Source organism: Nyctibius grandis, chromosome 1 (genome assembly GCF_013368605.1).
Source record: "Nyctibius grandis isolate bNycGra1 chromosome 1, bNycGra1.pri, whole genome shotgun sequence".
Taxonomy (NCBI): Eukaryota; Metazoa; Chordata; class Aves; order Nyctibiiformes; family Nyctibiidae; genus Nyctibius; species Nyctibius grandis.
Window position 1 is genome coordinate 105,120,743 of NC_090658.1, and position 22,975 is coordinate 105,143,717.

At 43.5% G+C, this 22,975-nt stretch overlaps 1 protein-coding gene across 1 annotated transcript in view; it reads right to left on the reverse strand.

Moving 5' to 3' along the window:
- FAM83B (family with sequence similarity 83 member B) overlaps positions 1 to 5,708 on the reverse strand; it is a 46,183-nt gene extending 40,475 nt beyond the window's left edge. The window contains exon 1 of the mRNA XM_068410611.1: positions 5,265 to 5,708. Coding sequence (XP_068266712.1) covers positions 5,265 to 5,708 — 444 coding nt within the window. The remainder of the gene's footprint in view (positions 1 to 5,264) is intronic.
- Between the last annotated feature and the right edge of the window lie 17,267 nt (positions 5,709 to 22,975).

Sequence of the window (22,975 nt, forward strand, 5' to 3'; positions counted from 1 at the left end):
ACAGGCAAGTAAAACTTTGCGAGGACTCCAAAGGCAAATCCAAGCATATAAAATGCCTGAAATAATTACGTGTTGTGAGCAGATGACAAAAAATTGATACCGAGTCACACAATAATGGCACCAAGAGCAAGGCACATGTCCTCTTCCAACACATGGCATGTGCCCTGTGTCATTAGAAAAGCTGAAACATGACCTCACTCTCTCTAACAAATCTATCAAAAGCTAAAAATCGTGTTTTGCCTGGAAACTATACACGACTGCCATGCTGGTTTTAAACTAACAGGGTCATTTAACAGAAGGTGAGTAGAAGTGAATGATGAATGTACCCTTCAGCACAGCAGCTGAACCAAAAAGCACCTGCTGAAATCCTTGTGTGGTAGAATATTTTGGCAGGGAAAATATTGCCTACACATCTTCAGCTGAGAACTGAGTCTTTCTGTGTGTTACTCTCAGCTTAAAAGATATTTGTTGTTTATCAGACACTCTACAGATCATACAGAAAACTTTGCAGTGGGATGACTATTGCATTTATCTATTCTCTCTCCCTGAATTCAGCAGATTGCTCTAGCTTTTATGAACGAACTCTCTTCTGCTTGGACTGCTGAAATTAATGAGCTAAGATAAGCACTGCCACAAACACGATTCATTATCGTTGTCCCAGTCTATGTTCAAATTATATTTAAAATAGTTGCCAAAGAGTATTGTTGAGAAAGTAAAAAAAGATTGCTCAATACACCTATATTCTACAAGTTTTTTTCTGTATAGAAACATCACTCGCAGGTAAAGAATTTTATTTTCTTTCATACTAGACTGAAGCCAGAACTAGATCATTATTACTGTATTATACACAACTAAATGAGATCAATAGCGAATAATCATTTTTTTCTGTAGTGCACAACCTCTCACTCTTGCCTGAAACAAAACAAAACAAAATGGAAAAAAAACCCACCCAAACTAGAAGAAAATATTTTCCTTTTTATATGATTGTAAAATGAGTCAACTGTTTTTGTTTATTTGTCTAGGTCCACTGCTCTAGAAGACAACACAGGCATCAGATTTTGTACGTAACTCTCACGAGAATTCAAAGAAAGCCCTTTTTGACTTACAAAAGGTCTACCTACAGTGGGTCCGGCAAGACTTAATAACAAATTACACTTGTTTACAGCATAACTTAATTCTTTCCCAAGGGTCCAAGTTTTGCAACTCCTTCTCACATTAAAAAGCCCAATCATGAGTAATTCAGCAAAAACAACTCCCTTTTTTGAGTTTCCAGAATCATGATACACTAACCATCTAAATTTCTAGTTAAGCTTCTAAAAACAAGTAAGATTTTAAAAAGTCTCACAACTATCACTGATTTTACGAACCCAGGTTTAAGACTGCTAGTTTATTTGAATAAAATAAAATCAGTGAAAAGTATTGCATATTTATCAAATAGCGTCCGACTTCTTACATTCCATCAGAAATTCCCTAAAGTACGTCAGGGAAGTCTTTCAGTGTTTTCTGGCTTGTGGTGCAAACAAGCAATCCTTGGGTTGTCTAAACAACATAGTTCTTTAAAAAACAGGTTTGAATTCTCTCCAGGAAGAGCTGATCCTTATTTGGATATCAACCTAAAAGACTCAGAGCTATGCATTCTCTCTAAAACTATGTAGGAATGTCTCCGTGGTGGAGAGAGGAATCCAGTTAATGAAGTAAGAGAAAAACACACGGCCAGAAGGACCCTTTTGTGCTCTGTCCTGTTCTTTCCCTGTTGCCTCACCCTGTCAGTCACGCCTGAGAAGATGGTATGAGCTGTTCCTTGCACAAATGTACAAGCCTGTATCGATGGTTTTGAGGCAACTCTTATGAAAAGTCATACAGGGAGAGGACACTTCATTACTGAAGTCTTTGTGTTACTTTATAGTAAAAGAAGGAAGTTTCACGTTAACCTGATACAGATGAGTAATCATCCTGATACTGTCTCTCAGATGAATAACCTTCTCAGAAAAAACTGCTAAACATTATCAGTTGTGGTTCAGACAGCCCAGCTGGGATGAGTCAGGCTGTAGGAGCACCTCAGCCTTCAGAGAAGCTGGAAACCTGCCAGTGATTAAAGGTAAAAGCCTCCAAAACACACAAGAAATAAGGCTACTGGCTTGTTTGCAAAAGTCTGTCCATCATTAAGGTCAGGCAGACCTTGCAGTGCTTTTTTCCCCACATGGTTATATCAACATCTGAAAAAGACTTATGTCTCCCCAGTTGACAGAGTCATGCCAAACAGCCTCCTTGTATGAACACAGGTTATGTTGACAGAGGAAGGTGGCTGGCAAGCTGTATCATTTGGAGATGAGGTCTAGATACACCAACAGTAAATCCATTTTCTTGATATATTAGGTTTGACCTAAGGCACTCTGCTAACATCACACCTATCCCACAGAAGTGCTATAGTATAGACTGTAATGTAATGCCATCCTATTTACGATACAGTTCCCCTACTCTAACATAAATTAAGAAACATGTATCACAAGCATGGATTCATCTCCTTAAAATGGTTATCTAATTTTTCTACGATTTAATAATATTGATCCTTTTCTGTAAAAAAACCCTCCATTATTATATTGACTGTACTTACCATGATTTGCTTAAGACAAATTTCATAGTCACTGTTTTTAGTCTAGTGTAGCATAGCCTTACAAATGATTTTCCTCTTCAGTGAGGAAAAATCACTGTCAGCAAGCAAGTTGCTTAATGTTGTTTACAACATGTCTTCTTAAGGTCAAAATTAACATATGTAATGATCATTTTAATGACTGACACTGTGATGCATCAAGCATGAAAGAGGTCAAGAGTAGGTCTACCAATAATGTCATCTTTTCCTTATATATCTCCAAATATTCAAAAGAATCTAGGTTTCGATTAGCTCAGTCTCCTTTATGAGGCTAGTATATACATATAAATATATATCGAATGGGTTCCTTCACGGGTTGAATCAGTGCAGAAACATTCTCTGCCTTGCTCTTGTAGGAGCTGGCTTCCTGCTGCACTGAGTGTTCAGGGAGCCCAGGGAAATCAGTGCCTGAACTTGGGCACTCAGGTTTGGTGCTTAAAGTTTGGTGGTATGAATATGCCTGCGTCCAAACAGTCTGTTTATTTTCCCACAGAAGTTTGCTGAAATTCCCATAGATTTTGCTTAGAGCTGTATTGGTTTAATGCAATTTGGTGAAGAACTTGTTTATTCTTTACAGGTCTCTGTTTTTCATGTGTAACCTTTTCCTGTTTCCTTTGAATATTCTCACATGACTACACATCTCCACTACTACATAACAAAGAACCTGTTTAATATATTTTTATAAGTGACTTAGAAGAAGTAGGTTAGCCTGTTTACAAAGTGTTTGCCTGCTGTAAGCGTGTTTTAGATACCTTACTTTACCTTCCTTAGAAATACTTTAAACTTTTCTATGCATCTGCAGACAGAAGAGGCTGAACAACACTATGTCTTTTAGATTTAATTGCTGCTTCCTGAAGCGACCAACCCATACCACTGTATCAAAAGCGTTATGGTTGTTGCTGTTGAGGTTGTGCTGATCAACTAAACAAACCTTTCAGCTGTCAGATTTGACAGTGACATATACATAACATTCTCTTTATAAACTGGAAGCACAACAAGCGCATCAGAGAGCCAATATACTATGCACTCAACCTTTTTCTCAAGACGAGTAAGAATCACACCTAGTTTTTCTCCATAGCGGCATTCAGAGGAGGCATACTCCTTAAAATTGGGTTTAACAAGGCAGCATCACCACCTAAGAGAGCTGTCGGAAAGGGACTGGATTGCATGCAGCCAGCCCACTAGGCACAAAAAGCGTGGCAACTGACTGGAAAGAGCCTTTCTTCATGGCATTTCAAGACCTTGTAGCAAAACTGAACCAGTCTTGGCAACAGAGGTAACTGTATTTTTGTGGTTTCCCTCACAGCGGACACATTGGTAGGTCAGGAGCTGCAGCTGAAAAAGACCACGGAGTATCTTGGGCAAGTCACGGTCAAGCCTCACTACATACAAAAGCAGAAAACACCAAATCTCACTACGAAAAGGACAAAGACAGAAGTAATTAATTCTATGCTTTCTTGAGCATACAGTCATTCTAGTCTGTAAACTGCAGGATAAAAGGCCTAGTGATATCTCTATTATGGCAACAAATTATATGCTTTATCTAAATAGAGGAGAGACATCATAAAAAGACGTCGTCCTTCCCTTCCCCGCCCTTTTTAGTCCACTTCTATTGCACACGTTTACATGTACATTTCAGCCACTGACGTGTTTACAGATGCACTTGAGCTAGAGCCTGTCCTACTCATTTAAAGCCCATAGAGTCATGCAGAATCCAGTTTATTTCACAGGGAAGAAAGGGGAGTGTGACATACTTGCTAGGAATACTTCTGAAACTGTGTCACATCTGTTTAAAGAGGTAACGTTGCCCAGGGTCAAACAGATCTGCATCCCAATATTTTTTTTGGTGTTTTTTTAAAATTGACACTGGAAAGCAAAAGGTGGTTTGTACATACAGCACCCTGTCACTGAGGTGTAAGCTGGGTGTGCCTTAGGAAACTCAAGATGCAAATGCCCCTAAGTGGAGACAAGCACATTTGGAGAAGTGTCCACATTTCTTATAAACTAGTCATTAGTCAGAAATGAAGGTAAGGTACCCAACTAAAATTTATTTCCTTGTTGCCTAAACTTCATTTTTTTTTCCCTCTGAGCTCTCTTTAATACTTTCTGACTAATTTCTGCAAGGACAGCACGCAAAATCACAAAACCTGAGACTCTCAAGGTACACTAGTCAGATGTACACCAAGGTGTTATTTTCATATAACAGTTGGCTACCATGCCAAACCAATATGTGTTCCCACTCACACAAGAGAGAAACCTTAGGATATATACTAAAGTTAGATAGAATTGTATCACTTGAGGTATATTCAACTGAGGTCAAAGAAAAGGTGTGCTGATTATCTACAAACTTCTCACAGACTGGTCAGTATTACAGTAAAATTGTAATTACGCTTCATTAATCCCTCCAATTAATCCCTGATCCCTTGTAAATAAGGTTAATACCATTGGTATATGCGATACCAAGGGACCGATCTCATTCTGGGAAAACCTTTCTGTTTGAATTATTAGCAGCCAGACTGTTTTTTTCCTGCCAGAAGAAAAAAAAAGCCTCTAGTAAAATGCCAACTAGATTATTATTGCCACATTTTTTCCCAATAATGTTTTTCCTGTTTACCTTTCTTGCATCTCGTATCATCTTCCGAATAGTTTCCTTTATGGTGTAAGGCTGTGCTCGTGGTGGATGAAAAAGCAGATCAATACTCGTACCACCAGAAATTCCAGGCATCAGGTAGGGCCAACCTAAGTCAAGATTTGGAGCTTCCACATCTGATTCAATGGGCCAGTAGGTTCCCGAGGAAGAGGTGTCGTCAATGGCATGGTTAGAGGAATAAATTGTGTTTTGGGGAAGTTTGTGAACATTGTTCAAAATATAATCAATTTCCTCATCCGCTAGGAACTCTGAGCATCTCTCTTTGGAAAGAAATTCTTTGTAGGCTTCTAAACCTCCTTCAATCAGAGCATCAATAGCTACTCGGTACCATTCCTTGTAATGAGGTTCAATATAGTTGTCTGATCTGCATTCATCATGTAAGGATGATAGCAAAGATGAACTTTCCATTTTCACATATATTTTGTATGAAGTCTCTTAAACTTCCATGTGTGAGCTGATGAAATGTATCTGTGAAGAGAGAAAAGTAAGAAAACAATGAGAATATTTCTAGAGATCTCTGACACGCACACAGATATTATTCAAAATACTTTTCTGGTAATGTTGCTCTAAGTTTTCCTAGCACCTTCCAAGAATTTAAAAACATTTTGAAAAGGCTCAGAATTAATATTGCCAAATGAACATAAAAGAGGTAGCTAAAGAGCTTATTCTATATAAGGCAAAACTAAACACATAATTAAGTGATTTGATAAGGTTCTTATATTAAAAGCTACAGCAGAGCTCGTAATACACTGAAGATCTGTACCAGTAACACCAATACATACCCAATACATGTTCCAATATGCTACCATAGGTTGGGTTTCAAAACTCTATAACAAATGACAGAGTAGTGTTCAGAGAAACACTTCAGAAACCAATTATATTTCCTACTTTTTGATGCATTAATCTTTCTCTGCATTCCTTTTCTCTGGCTTCCTTGAAACAACAGTCATTCAGGTCCTTCTCCTTATCTGTCTGTTCTCCCATGCTGATCTAATCCATTTGTTGCTCCCAAGCAGGACCAGCCTATCTCATTTCAGTGAGTTATGAGGAACTCCAGAAAGATTTCTCCTCCCACATCTGGGATCGAACTCTGAATCAGCAATCTGATGTCTAGTTTCCACTCTGCTCATTCCTTCTGCCAAAAGGAGCGGCTGCTTTAATCTTACTTTTTTTTTTTCCAAAACATTAATAATAAGTTATTTACTGCTGATGATTTATAAATTCATTCTTACCATCTTTTTATTTCATTTAACTAGGGCTGAGAGGGTTGGTGCCTGCTGCGACAATTTGGGATTTGAGGTAGAGAGAGGACAAATGGCCAATGTTGCTTCCTTCACATTTGTGCAACCCTATGGGACCCCAGCAACTCCACCACTCACCTAAAACCTAAACTGCAATGAACTGCTGCACTGGGCAGGTAAGTCACAAAAAAAATAAAGGGGAGGGGGGAGATTTTCATGAGAGTGAGCATGGCCATGTAAAATAGGAAGGTGATTCATGGTAGCACTGTTTCCTCTTTCAGGGCTAGGGCATGAAACTTAAGAGAAAGACAGCAGAAGTAGGAAGGACATCCAACCAAGGAACAATAGTTACAAAAAGCATATACAAAGTATAGCTTGAAAGTTAACACTGGGTTTCCCTACAAGCCTGATTAATAGTATAGCAAGGAATAGCTGTATGGAGTTCTGATTTCATTTACTGGCATATAAATGTAACGCAAGTCTCTCTTCACATCAAGATCCTTCAGATATTTTTGCAAACAGTGCATTTGCTTTCCACCGTCTTCTGGGAACAGTTTAAATCTTCCCGCAAGGAAACATAAATTAGCTACATTAACCTAAAGGAATGAAAATCAAAATCTCTATACACTACTGATACTCCAAAATCCAATTAAATGTTCAATTAAACCAAGATTTCTGAGGAACTTGGGAAGTCTGAGGTTAAAAAAAAAGACCAAGAAAGAAAAATCCAGATCTGAGGCTGGCATCAGCATGTCATATGAAATAATTCAATTTGAATCCTGTGTCTCAGCCAAGTAGCAGGGTAGATCTTCCCAGATAGGACTGCTTTCGAGCCTGGGGGAAAGGAGTGTTTCTCGCTGCTTCCAGAATAGCTCTTTGTGGTGAACTGGAAAGCAGCAAGCGAAAGGGATCCGACTGCTCTCCCCTGATCAAGAATTACATGTATTCCTGTGACAGATATCCAGGGCTTCATTCTACACTGCTCTCATAGGCAGAAATCAAACACTATAAAATAGGAGTGGTACCATTTCACTTTGGCCAGATGCAGATACAGCCTGTGGTGTAAGGCGAGGCAGAACGAAGCACGCCTACAGACAAGACAGACCGATCCAAAGGTCAAACTCGTACAATATTGTAAAATTAAAATTTTCTCATTGCTGTTCCACAGAAGCCAATCATCTGGAACAGGTGTTCAAGACATTTTAGATGAAGAATGAAAAAACACCCCGAGTACAAAATGCAGAGCTACTCGGCTGAGTTGTTCTGAAGAGTCTGAACAGTAGTACAGGTGACTACTGAGAATCTAGTACACCCTCTTGTAGGGCCCTCCAGGACAAGTAACTCTCTAAACACTGTAGTAAAACAGTTGTATTATGACTTTTAAGACTAAATCCTATTTTACGAAGGCAAATTAAAGATATTTCTAAAATTCTTATTACTTTTGAATGAATATACTTCTAAAATAGGAATTTTGCCACTGATCTCATATATACAGTTGAGAAAGACGTAAGTGTTTATTTCAAAAGCTTGTCTAAATGCCTTTTTTATTCTCACTCTTTCCTTTGAAAATAATATACGGGAACAGGACTATACTTAATATGTGAAGTTGTGCAATATAAAATATTGAATGTTATGAACAAATAAAAGGCAAAAAATGATTGCATGCGTGTGCTGGCTCACGTGTGTTTTGTTTGGTCTTTTCTTGTAATAGTATAGTATATAGTTTGACTTTTCATTGAAAACAATGAATTAATTAATTGTGGCATAGGTCAAATGCAGTAACTTATGCTCAGACTTATGCTGAAAGCAGGGTATAAATACACCATAACCTTGGAAAGGTGAGACTTCTAGTGCAGTGTGTTCCAAACAAGAATAGTTATTTTACAGTGAACACCTTTGATGTTGATCTTTGATTTACAAGTGCTGTTTATAAAAGAACCTTAAAGCAGTGCACACTTATTTAAGAAAGTAAATGTAAAATCTGTCAGCATGGAAATAAATCACAGACCAGATGAGACAAATGAAAAATTCTAATTCTGGTTTTTGGAATTAAGGACATCAGCATGTGATATATTCATGAGAAGAAACAAAAGAAAACTCCCAAATTAAAATGATGGCTTCAGGTATATTTGACAAAAGCTCTAGATGTCTTGACACAGATATTTTCCTCCTTAGAAGGTAAGAGCTATTTTGTAGGAAATGTACCTATGAAAACAATATAATTTTGGATAGAGAGGCACAGATGTAGACAAAATTCTAAAACTTTTTGGTGTCTTCTTCAACTGTGTATAATGATTTCTGCATAATCAACTTGATTCTTCAAAGATCCTCCTCAGGTCAACAATTCTATTAGCAAGGTTGTGCAGAATTAGGCCCATCTCTGGAGGCTTCCAGAGCTTTATCAGACTTCATGTACATGATTACAAATTTCACCAGCACTAGGAAAGCTGTTGTTCTTCCTCTGAGAAACAACCTTGGCTGTTAATCCCAGCCCAATGTATCAGCCATCTTCTCTGCTTGGACAGAGGGATCAATTACTTAAAACTTTTTTATTAAGTGCCATTAATGGGCTTAAAGTGAATTTAAACTCCAATGCAGCTGCTAAAACTGAATCTTTTGCTAAAGAACACAAATTCTGAATCCTGCACTGATGTGATCATCATGTCCTTCTGCTGACAACACACTCGGACCTGTCCAAGTGCCATTATCAGGAACCCAGCAAGAAGAGAGTTTTTTCTTCGAAAGAAACGTAAATGTGCCTTTTTTGCAGAAAGATACGGAGTATCCCAGTTTCCACAAAAGCAGCAGATGACAAATGCCCACTCAAGAAAATTATGCAACATTCTGTGGTGGTTCCAGGAGCACAGTCCTCCAGGCTAGAGCTAAAGACGAGCAACTTCCCTGCCTTACTAATATTCTCAGGATTTGAAAAATTTCCTATTCAGCAACTTTGGGGAGGAGCTCTAACCTCAGGCTTGTACAGCCGGTCCTTGGCCAGGCCCTGGCCATGGTGCTCTCCTAGGGAGGTCCTTATGTCTTTTCCAAAGGAAAGGTTATTGCTTTCACAGTTTCTGTATAAAGTTTCAACCTTGCCACCTCAGTGAAGGGACATTTAAACCACAGGAACCTCTCATCGCAGACCCCTCTCCCTCAGGTAGGATGTGTATGGTTTTTTGGGGCATCCACCTGAGCACTTCTGACCCGCGGCTCTGCTGAGGAGCCTCCCCACCACTCAAGGGCCTGGTGTGACCAGCCTTTAACAGAACAAACAGGCGTTTTACGACAGCTGCCGGCCACCAACCTTTGTATTAAGGAATTGTATCGAGAACAAATAATAATTACCCACACGAAGCAATGACAGGCAATTATTTAATTATTAACGAAATTACAGTATTTTCCGTGGATGCAAAGGGCATTGAATTCAAGCGAAAAACAACACCGCTAGAGTTCCCGCTTCTCTCTTTCTTCTTTTTTTTTTTTTTTTTTTAAACCAGAAAGTTAACTTTTCAAGCAAAACGGAGGCACCCGGCTGGCAGCGCCACGTGCTCGGGCACGCCTCAGCCTTGAGGACACCGCACGCCCGTCACCCCCGGCCACGGCGGGGCCGCAGCGCCCCGCAGCCCGCGGCACCACGTCCCCGCGGGCCGCCCCCCCCGCCCGGCCCTTCTCCCGCCGCCGCCGCGCCCCCGCCGCTCGGCGCCGGCTCCCCTCAGGTGCCTGCGGCGGGAGCCGCGCTGCCGCCCCTTCCATTTCGCGATCCCCCGTTTCAAACGCCCCGCGGCGCCCGGCGGGCTGTTGGCGGGGCGGGGGGCGGCCGCCCACCCCCCCACCCCCCCGCAGCGCGGGGCTGGCGGGGGCACAGCCTGCCCCTGCCCGTCCCGGCGGGGGGAGGGGGCACAAGGGAAACCCACTTACTTCGCCGGTGCCCCGCGGGGGGGTCTCGCCTCCGGAGAGCGGCGGGGTGGCTCGACCCGGCTGGGTGCGATCGCGGCGGCGAGTCAAGGCGGCGCAGGGCTCATCGCAGGTACTTCCCGTCGCTCTCAGGCGCGGTGGGTGTGGAAACCAGTTACAACATGTCAGGACGGTGTCGCACCAAACCCGCCGCCTTGGGAGCGGGGCAAGGACTTGTCTGAACTGGGGAAGCCCGGCCCTCGCGCGGAGCGAAGGGCAGCGCTTTCCCAGGGGCGCGGCGGGGCCCCCCGCCCCATCCCATCCCGGCCCGCCCTGCCCGCCCCATCCCGGCCCGCCCTGCCCTGCCTGCCGGGCGGGCCGGCAGCCGCGGGCGGCCGCGGTCCCGCGGGGCAGGGGCCTGTCCAAGCCGCGCACAGGGGCAGCCCCGCGGGGGGCACCTGGGAGCGGGGTGTGCGTGGGAGACAAAGCAGACGTTGGCTTGAAGAAAAAATAAACGCGTCAGCCTCGAGTCCCGGTTTCCAGGTTAACTCCGGGGGAGCAAGTCACGGCAAGGGAGCGATACCCGTTCGAGACCTTTAAATTGGGCTGTGTGGATGAGCCCCCACTCCATAGCTCAGTTGATTTAAAATGCTCTTCTTTTGCTCGTAATGTCTCAGGTTAGAGAAAGGGACCTGAAGGCAGAGCCCCCCATCCTTGCTGCGGTGCCGGCCGGGCCTTCCTGCAGCCAGAGCGTCATCCTCCTCTTCCCGCAGGCTGGGCACGCCAACGTGGCCACCCCCTGTTTGGAAACGTGTGGGAGCCCTCTCCGAAAGGCTCTTCCAAAACACGATCATCTTTTTAGCAGGATTATGCAACCGCCAACAGATCAGCACGTCACATGCGTGCATGACTTAAGCACACCAAGGCTTAAGCGCACCGAATTTCCTTTCTCATTTTAAGTTAATGGCAATAGTTAGAAAACTTTTTATAGGCTTTGGCCATGTCATACCCTGTGGTTCGTAACTGCAGGCAGCTTTTTCGTGAGCCATTTAAGACAATGTAGTGTAACCCTGACAATTATGCTTTATCAGCAATAATTCATGCAGTCTGGCTTTAAGCACAAACTTTTTTCTAACCTTTACTGCCCAATAGTAAGTGCAGGGTATATCCTACTTCTGAAGTTAAGCATCGTTATACTGTGACTTTTTGATGATGGTTCTCTGAGGAAAAAAAAGTAAAAATACACAATATCTGTACAATATACATATATAAATGTGTAAGTCTGGTGGCCACTAGGCAGTGACTTTTTCTGTACAGTTAATTCAGGTAATGGTATGCACAAGAGGAAATAGTTTGTGTCAATATACTCATGGACTGCCCTTTACAGACATAGGATCATCTGAATTAAATGATTAGACTCTTCTCACACCCGAAAAAGAATTTCCCTGGTTTTGATGAAAAACAAAGGGCAAAAACTGCTGTAAAAACAAACAAACTTTTAAAATATACTTAGTACTTTATAGTTAGATAGTACACAGCGCTTTTTATCCTATGAAAATGTGTGGTCAGGAAGGAGAATGTGTTTCTGTGGAAACTTGTCCATAAAAAGGTGGGGCCATGTAAATTTTTGAAACAGCAGATCTATTTTCTAAAATTATTTTTGAAAGGGTAGGAAGGTAGACGGATGATCACAAAAGCACTTTTGACCTTGACTGAATTGGTTGGACTTTTATTACATAAAATTTACAAGTATTACTGGGTCTTTCTTTCAGAGAAGTCAGTGTTTGAGTACCGGCTTAGCATAAACAGAAAGCTGTAATAAGACTGGTAATAGCTTTCTAAATAAGGAAATCTGCATGAAAAAAGGACCTAGTTTTTTTTTGTTACATTAGTATCTGTACAAGAAAAGGTTTTTTTCAGTGCTTTTACAGCGGGAAACCGATTTAATACTGACATCTTCAGCAACATGCACGCATGCATGCAATACAAATGAACAATACAGTATAAAATAGCAACAATATCAGTAATAATAAGGCATTATTATTGCTGTTGTTACTAAGGTGAACGATGGGCTCTTTAAATAGCCAGTACACCATGCCATCTTTAAAATTAATGGGTAAACAGAGCGATGAGAAGAGGTGAAGAAAACTTAAACAGATCTTTTTAAATACTGAGAAAGCCCTTGCACAGAATATAGAAAAAGGGAATGGCAAATGCTGTTGGAGATTCTTCCACACAGTTGGGGGCTGCCTAAGTTTATCAACTGAAGCCCTCCAGTAACTATACCAGACCAGACATTTCATAAAACCTAGCTTGGATAACATGTTTTGGAAAACAGCTATCCATAGTGAACTGTCAAAATAAAGAATGTTTGTACTCTGCAGGTAGCAAACTTCTGGGTCTTGCAGCCACAGGAGGCAGTGGAAGCAGACAGTATGAGCAAGCTCAATAAGCTGTAAGACAAATTCTTAATAGGTATAAAACTGGATTCTAAAAGGATGAGGCAGGGATATGCCCTTCAGCATCCTTAGTCCTGGAGTTGTTGAGCTCAGCAGTTCGAGGGGAATGGACTGCAGAAACTGGCCAGGCTCTCATTTGCCTAAACAGCCTTTCCTTTTGCTGTTGGAAGCGTAACATTGGACAAGACCAGTTGAGGCATCTTATTGATTGACACAGTCTCCCACAGCATCCTTGCAGCTAAACTGAGGAAGTGTGGTCTGGATGATCGGGTAGTGAGGTGGATTGTGAACTAGCTGAAGGAACGAACCCAGAGAGTGGTGGTCAATGGGACAGAGTCCAGTTGGAGGCCTGTATCTAGTGGAGTCCCTCAAGGGTCGGTACTGGGACCAGTACTATTCAATATATTCATTAATGACTTGGATGAGGGAATAGAGTGCACTGTCAGCAAGTTCGCTGATGACACTGTCCTGGTTTGGCCTAAACCAGGCCGATTTTCCTTTCAGTGATTTTTACTTTCAGCTAAGTCTCCTCTAAGTAACTGCACTTTCTGAAACTAACTACATGTTTTGCAGACAGTGTCTGCTTCCAGGACTGATAACGCTCGAAGTTTGTAGTTATCGCTGAGGCACCGGTAGGGATGTTGTGCAGAAAGGCTCTTTCTGTACTTAGTCTTAGAGAAACCAAGGTCACTGCTGAATTCCTCACTGCTTATGAGTGAAGAGCTGAAGGGGGGTCGCAGCTGCAGGGGGGAGCGGACAGGGCAGGTGACCCAAAATTGACCAACGAGGGTATTCCATCCCATACACGTCATTCTCGGTATAAAGCGGGGGGATCACGAGGGTCTCGCGCTTGCTCTCTTGCTCTTTTCTGCTATGGCCGGTGTCCAAGGAGGACTCCGTCTGTTTTCCTGCTGCCCCCGATCCCGATCCGTGGATCCCTGAATCCAGCTCTCGACCGTCGCTAGGCCCAGCCTGGGCCTTCCCGGAGCCTGCCCTGTAGTGCCGGTGGTGACGTTGCCGACATCGGGGGAGCTCGATCTTGGTTTTGTATATATATTTGTATATATTTGATTATTCCAATATTATTATTATACTCTTTTTCATTATTATAGGTTTATTAAAACTGTTTTAACTTTCCAACCCGTAAGTCTCTCTCCCTTTTCCCTTTCCCTTTCCCTTCGGGTGGGGGGGGAGGGTTAACAGAGAGTGTCTGCTGCAGGTTTAATAGCCAGCCCAGCTTTAAACCGTGACAGATTTATTGGCGCCTGAACAGGGGCTCGAGAGAAGCTCCAACAGGTTCCTCTGATAAGTCGAATCCCAGCTCCGGCGGGAGGAGACCCGGAGAGCTCAGCTGAGAGAGTATCAGATTTCTTCCTTTGAGATTTACGAGGGGTTGGAAATTAAAACAGATAGCGAAGATGCTGATGTCATTTTTGAACGCTGTGTTATCTCATCTCTTTATAAAGCCTTTTACAGAGTTAAGTGTAATGATACCTTACTTGCCGTGTGCACTGTTTGTTACTGTTTATGTGCAGTTTATCACTGCTGGGCACTGGTCAATGTGCATTGTTTTGTTATGGCGTTTCATACTGATTTATGTCGTGATAAACTGGGCTGTTACTATTCTGACCGCGGTAGCAGCGATTTTATCTGCGGACTCCGGGTGTCCTTTAGCTGATTGTGTTAATGATTACACTTCCAATTTTACTTCGGGAAATAGTACCTTCTCCTTTTCTGCCAAGCTGATTCCTCTAGATTTTGTGAAATTCGGATGGTGCTGTCTAGGTGGCATGTTTTTATTTTCGGTTGTCCTGAATGTGTTTCTGATGTGGGATAAGATTAAATATCGGTGCAGGGACAGTTGTAGGTGTTATGCAGCCACCTCAGATCCTACAGCATGTGCTGCCGCTACAGCTCGCACTGCAGCTGCTACACCCCCCAAGATGGCCACTGCAGCTACTCAGACTCTAACGAGTCTCAGCACTCCCACGACAGCCACTGCATCTACTCAGACCCCAGCATCTATTGAATCTGTACCAATTGCTCCTGTAACCAGGAAGAAATACCAAAAGAAATCAGCTCATGAAGAGGAGGATGATGACTCAGAGCCTTCTAAGGCAGAGCCATCACGTGACCCAGGTGAGGGCCCTTCTCAGGCAGAGTCAGGGCCCGACACAGATGGGGATTCTCTTGATCGTCATTTTAAAGCAGACCCATCACAGAAGAAAGGTCGTTCTAAAGCAGAACTATCACAGGAGGAGGACTCGGACGTAGAGATAACCTACCACTCCTTATCCCTGAAGGACCTGAGAAATATAAGGAAAGATTTCAGCCGTTATGATGGTGAGCCAATTATTACCTGGCTGCTCCGATGCTGGGATAATGGGGCGGATAGCATGCAATTAGATAGTAGAGAAGCCAGACAGTTGGGATCCCTGTCCAGAGATGGTGGTATTGATAAGGCGCTTGCAAGAAAGTCAAACACTATCAGTCTCTGGAGGCGACTCTTGTCAGCTGTAAAGAGCAGGTATCCCTATAAAGATGATGTTATGAGCCACCTGAGCAAATGGACCACTATAGAAAAAGGTATTAACTACCTTAGAGAACTAGCTGTGCAAGAGATCATTTATAGACACCCACGGGAAATTGTAGATCCTGTAGAACCTGATGAAGTGGAATGCAACCGATCCATGTTCCGGAAGGTTGTGAAGAATGCTCCACCAACACATACCCATACATTGTCAATATTAGTCTGGGGAGAAGATGCTATGGCACGTTCTACTGTGGGCGAAATGGCTAACTGTATGCGACAGTATGAAGATAGTATTTCTTCCCCACTGCAGACCCGCATCTCGGCTGTGGAAAAACTGACTAAGGAAGACAAGGACTCATTTAAACAACTGTCAGACAAACTGTCCAGGATAGAGAATAAACTTGACTCTCTACCTACACAGGCCCGCGTTGCAGCCGTTAAGAGAAAACGCCCTCCTACAGGACCAGCTCAAAGGAAACGGAACACATCACGAGGTATCCTGTGGTTTGCCCTGCGTGGTTATGGGGAGGACATGAACAGATGGCATGGACAACCTACCAGTACCCTACAGGCACAAGTACGTGAGTTGCAAGCTAAAAGAAATACCAGAGAGAATTTTTCTAGGAGGATGGCTGCTCCAGTTACCAGTGAGCAGGACCCCAGTCAGGGTAGATGGGCCTCAAATTCCTTTTTCCCAAGAGTGAATAGGGGAAATGAAGGTCCAGTCCCCGTGAGCAGCACGAATCCATTTCTTAATTAGGGGGGCCCTGCCTCCAGCCAGGTGGAGGAAAGGGACAACCGAGTTTATTGGACTGTGTGGATTCGATGGCCTGGCACATCAAAACCACAAAGGTATCGAGCCTTGGTAGACACTGGTGCACAGTGCACCCTAATGCCATCGGATCATAAAGGGGCAGAACCTATCAGTATTTCAGGAGTAACAGGAGGATCTCAAGTGTTATCTGTATTGGAGGCCGAAGTGAGCCTAACTAAAAATGAATGGAAAAAGCACCCCATTGTGACTGGCCCAGATGCTCCGTGCATCCTTGGCATAGACTACCTCAAGAGAGGGTATTTTAAGGACCCAAAAGGGTATAGATGGGCCTTTGGTATAGCAGCTGTAGAGACTGAGGACATTAAACAGCTGTCTACCTTGCCTGGCCTCTCAGAGAATCCTTCTGTTGTGGGGTTGCTGAAGGTTGAAGAACAACAGGTGCCAATTGCTACTACCACGGTGCACCGACGACAATATCGCACCAATCGAGACTCCCTGATCCCCATTCATAAACTGATTAGACAATTAGAAAATCAAGGAGTGATTAGTAAGACTCGCTCACCCTTTAATAGTCCTATATGGCCAGTGCGAAAGTCTGATGGAGAATGGAGATTAACTGTGGACTATTGTGGCCTAAATGAAGTTACGCCACCGCTGAGTGCTGCTGTGCCAGACATGCTAGAACTTCAATACGAACTGGAGTCAAAGGCAGCCAAGTGGTACGCCACTATAGACATTGCTAATGCATTTTTCTCTATTCCTTTGGCACCAAAGTGCAGGCCACAGTTTGCTTTTACCTGGAGAGGTATCCAGTATACCTGGAATCGACTGCCCCAGGGGTGGAAACACAGTCCTACTATTTGCCATGGACTGATCCAGACTGCACTAGAAAAGGGTGGAGCTCCAGAACATTTGCAATACATTGATGACATTGTGTGGGGTGATACAGCAGCAGAAGTTTTTGACAAAGGGGAGAAAATAATCCAAATTCTTCTGCAAGCTGGTTTTGCCATAAAAAGAGGCAAGGTCAAGGGACCTGCCCGGGAGATCCAGTTTTTAGGGATTAAATGGCAAGATGGGCGTCGCCAGATCCCGATAGAGGTGATCAACAAAATAACAGCTATGTCCCCACCAACTAACAAAAAGGAAACACAAGCCTTCTTAGGTGTTGTGGGTTTCTGGAGAATGCATATTCCAGATTACAGCCAGATTGTACGCCCTCTTTATCAAGTGACCAGAAAGAAGAATGATTTTCAGTGGGGCCCTGAACAACGACAGGCTTTTGAACAGATTAAACAAGAGATTGTGCATGCAGTAGCCCTTGGACCAGTCCGTACGGGACAAGATGTTAAAAATGTGCTCTACACCTCAGCTGGGGACAATGGTCCTACCTGGAGCCTCTGGCAGAAAGTACCAGGGGAGACTCGAGGTCGAGCCCTAGGATTTTGGAGTCGAGGATACAAGGGCTCCGAGGCCAATTACACCCCAACTGAAAAAGAGATACTGGCAGCATATGAAGGAGTTAGAGCTGCCTCAGAGGTAATTGGTACTGAGGGACAGCTTCTCCTGGCACCCCGATTACCAGTACTAGGCTGGATGTTCAAGGGTAAGGTTCCTACTACTCATCATGCAACTGATGCTACATGGAGTAAATGGATTGCATTAATTACACAGAGGGCTTGAATAGGAAACCCTAATCGCCCAGGAATCTTAGAAGTGATCATGGACTGGCCAGAAGGCAAAGACTTCGGAATGCCACCAGAAAAGGAGGTGACATGTGCTGAAGAAGCCCCACCATATAATGAACTACCAGAGGATGAGAAGCAGTATGTCCTGTTCACCGATGGATCCTGCTGTCTTGTAGGAAAGCATCGGAAGTGGAAAGCTGCTGTATGGAGTCCCATATGACGAGTCACGGAAGCCACAGAAGGACAAGGTGAATCAAGTCAATTTGCAGAGGTAAAAGCCATCCAGCTGGCTCTAGACATTGCTGAACGAGAAAAGTGGCCAAGACTGTATCTTTATACTGACTCATAGATGGTGGCAAATGCCTTGTGGGGGTGGTTAAAGCAGTGGAAGCGAAGCAACTGGCAGCGTAAAGGGAAACCTATTTGGGCTGCTGAACTGTGGCAAGATATTGCTACTCGGCTAGAGAAACTAGTCGTGAAGGTACGTCATGTAGATGCTCACGTACCTAAAAGTCGGGCAACTGAGGAACATCGAAACAACCAACAAGCAGATCAGGCTGCTAAAGTGTTCCAAATAGATTTGGACTGGGAACATAAAGGTGAACTATTTTTAGCTCGGTGGGCTCATGACACTTCAGGTCATCAAGGGAGAGATGCAACATACAGATGGGCTCGTGACCGAGGGGTGGACTTAACCATGGACTCTATTGCACAGGTTATCCATGATTGTGAAACATGCGCCGCAATTAAGCAAGCCAAACGGTTAAAACCTTTGTGGTATGGGGGGCGGTGGTTGAAATATAAATATAGGGAGGCCTGGCAAATTGACTATATCACGCTCCCTCAAACCCACCAGGGTAAACATTATGTGCTTACCATGGTGGAGGCAACCACCGGATGGCTGGAAACATACGCTGTGCCCCATGCCACTGCCCGGAACACTATTCTGGGCCTCGAAAAGCAAATCTTGTGGCGACATGGCACACCAGAGAGAATTGAGTCGGACAATGGGACTCATTTCAAAAACAGTCTCATAGATAACTGGGCCAAAGAGCATGGCATCGAATGGGTATATCATATCCCCTATCATGCACCAGCCTCTGGGAAAATTGAACGATACAATGGGCTGTTAAAAACTACCCTGAAAGCAATGGGGGGTGGAACCTTTAAAAACTGGGATAAGCATTTGGCAGAAGCTGCCTGGTTAGTTAACACCAGAGGATCTATCAACCGAGCTGGCCCTGCTCAGTCAGACCTTTTACATACAGTAGAAGGGGATAAAGTCCCTGTGGTGCATGAAAGGAATCTGTTGGGAAAAACTGTCTGGGTTCTTCCTGTAAAGGGCAAAGGTAAACCCATTCATGGGATTGCTTTTGCTCAAGGACCTGGATGTACTTGGTGGGTGATGCTGCAGGATGGTGGAGTCCGATGTGTCCCTGAAGGTGATCTGATCTTGGGTGAGAATACTTAATTCTGAACCGCATGTTGTTAATTGCTGCATAATACTAACAGTGTTCATAAGTGTCTTTCAGGTTGAAGCAGTGGTGATGGGAATGGAGCTAGCTGCAAGTGGCGTCCAGTAACCTCCTCGAGACTGACATCTTTAACCTGCAACCTGTGGGCACAAACTGTGACAAAACTCATACCATCTCTCCTACCCTGGGAGACTCCTAGCCAGATGGAAACCCACAATCCTGAACTAAATGAACTTGATGAACTTTTTTTCTGTATAGAGATGAATCATAAACTAATGTTATCTGTATATATTTTAAAATGAAAAGTTAGTGGTGATCTGAGTATGACGTGAATGGTATGGAATAAGGGGTGGAATGTCCTGGTTTGGCCTAAACCAGGCCGATTTTCCTTTCAGTGATTTTTACTTTCAGCTAAGTCTCCTCTAAGTAACTGCACTTTCTGAAACTAACTACATGTTTTGCAGACAGTGTCTGCTTCCAGGACTGATAACGCTCGAAGTTTGTAGTTATCGCTGAGGCACCGGTAGGGATGTTGTGCAGAAAGGCTCTTTCTGTACTTAGTCTTAGAGAAACCAAGGTCACTGCTGAATTCCTCACTGCTTATGAGTGAAGAGCTGAAGGGGGGTCGCAGCTGCAGGGGGGAGCGGACAGGGCAGGTGACCCAAAATTGACCAACGAGGGTATTCCATCCCATACACATCATTCTCGGTATAAAGCGGGGGGATCACGAGGGTCTCGCGCTTGCTCTCTTGCTCTTTTCTGCTATGGCCGGTGTCCAGGGAGGACTCCGACTGTTTTCCTGCTGCCCCCGATCCCGATCTGTGCATCCCTGAATCCAGCTCTCGACCGTCGCTAGGCCCAGCCTGGGCCTTCCCGGAGCCTGCCCTGCAGTGCCGGTGGTGACATTGCCGACGTCGGGGGAGCTCGATCTTGGTTTTGTATATATATTTGTATATATTTGATTATTCCAATATTATTATTATACTCTTTTTCATTATTATAGGTTTATTAAAACTGTTTTAACTTTCCAACCCGTAAGTCTCTCTCCCTTTTCCCTTTCCCTTTCCCTTCGGGTGGGGGGGGAGGGTTAACAGAGAGTGTCTGCTGCAGGTTTAATAGCCAGCCCAGCTTTAAACTGTGACAGACACCAAACTGGGAGGAGTGTCTGACACACCAGAAGGCTGTGCTGCCATTCAGAGAGACCTAGACAGGCTGGAGAGTTGGGCGGGGAGAAATTTAATGAAATATAACAAGGGCAAGTGTAGAGTCGTGCATCTGGGCAAGAACAACCCCACGTACCAGTACAAGCTGGGGACAGACCTGTTGGAGAGCAGCGTAGGGGAAAGGGACCTGGGGGTCCTAGTGGACAGCAGGATGACCATGAGCCAGCAATGTGCCCTTGTGGCCAAGAAGGCCAATGGCATCCTGGGGTGTATTAGAAGGGGTGCTGTTAGCAGGTCAAGAGAGGTTCTCCTCCCCCTCTACTCTGCCCTGGTGAGGCCGCATCTGGAATATTGTGTCCAGTTCTGGGCCCCTCAGTTCAAGAAGGACAGGGAACTGCTAGAGAGAGTCCAGCGCAGAGCCACAAAGATGATTAAGGGAGTGGAACATCTCCCTTATGAGGAGAGGTTGAGGGAGCTGGGTCTCTTTAGCTTGGAGAAGAGGAGACTGAGGGGTGACCTCATTAATGTTTATAAATATGTAAAGGGCAAGTGTCATGAGGATGGAGCCAGGCTCTTCTCAGTGACATCCCTTGACAGGACAAGGGGCAATGGGTGCAAGCTGGAACACAGGAGGTTCCACATAAATATGAGGAAAAACTTCTTTACAGTGAGGGTAACTGAACACTGGAAGAGGCTGCCCAGAGAGGTTGTGGAGTCTCCTTCTCTGGAGACATTCAAAACCCGCCTGGACGCGTTCCTGTGTGATATGATCTAGGTAATTCTGCTCCGGCAGGGGGATTGGACCTTCCAGTCCCTAACATTCTGTGATTCTGTGATTCTGTAAATCGTTTTACTGGCATCCCACTGACTCATGAGGCCTCAAAACTACAAAAAAAAGTTCTTACTGTAGACATAGCTTGTTCATGGGAAAAAAGAATTAACTCCATATGTTTGATACCACCATCTTGAAAATTTAATCAGAAAGAACACTGATTGTCTTAAGTGATCTGGGTACTCAGATGATGGTTCTAATGGAGGACCATCTCTGTGACTTCCATCAGTTTCTAGGTGTCAGTTCTGAGACTTTTTTTTGTGTTGACAGATCATCTTGCCATGTACAGGTCTAGCTGAATGCAAGCAGAAATAAAAGTTTGTTATCACATATACAATGACACCCGTCCATAAGTTTATGATATGAATAATTATTAAGGATAAATATTTATATGAATGATACTTATGTTCCTACTGCATGCTTACTAAGATTTAATTTAGATTTACTAAAGGGGACATTGATTTGGAAGCAGTGGATTTTTATACAATTCATGACATCTATGAGTTCAGCTTTATTAGATTTTAAATAGATTAAGAAAGTACAGTCCTGAAGATTCATACTATTTACAAATCAAAGACTAGCTTATCTAAAGCATGAGCACAGAGACTTCGCACACTAATCTTAAAGTTAGAGGAAATGTGCTATTACTGATGCGGATATAAAAGGAGCTGCTCTGCATTTATACAAAGCTTGACGAGTACTGATACAAAACCCTCACCTTTCATAAAGTAGCAGAGAGAAAAATGACACAGAAAAGTACAAATTAATATGTAAAAACAGGTGTCCTACTCTCAGTACATGCTTTTTCAAATTAAGTAATCATAACCTACTCTATTTGGCATCATTTTCTTAAATCAGGGGTACATTAATTTGGTCATAGTGACATAATGCAGATACCTGGCAATGTCCAAACACCAATTAGTTTACCAATTACACCCACAGCTTCTGTCAAGAAATGGCCAGTAGTTGAAATACAAAGAATTAAAGTCAAGATCTTTTACTGAGAGAGGGTTCCTAACCCATATATGGTGGCCTGGGTATATATGCTATATACTATATGGTACATTTTTGTCCTAGGTCAGGTCCTGTGCCAAAGCCTTGTGCAAACCTACTGAAATGACTTCAGGAAGTTCAATTGTGAAGAGAATCTGAGGGTTTCCTATAAGGAATTTATGGTAAGAGATGAATAAAATTATGCAAAACATCTTATTTTTGAGACAAGTAAATAAATAAAAATCCACCAGTCTTTATTTTCTGTCCCCAATATAGATAGCTGAGAGGTAGGGTAAAAGAGCAGGATGAGAGGGATGATCGGAAGTGAAGAACAGCTGCCATCTGAGGAAGAACCACACAGACTGTGACTCTTCAGGTTGGGAATGGAGTTGGTGACTGAGGCTTCCTGATGTGGTTTGTCACATAACGTGTAGCTCCGCTGTAAAATAGGACTGAATACAGAGAAGAAAGCTCCTCTGAGGTCTGCTCTGATATGAAGACAACACCTCTGTCTCAGGAGGTTCTGAGACAAGAAGTTCCAAACTGATGGAGGATGACAAAGTATTATCCACCCCTATGCTTCGTTCCGCTCCTTTTCCTCTTTACCGCATGTCTATATGTGCTG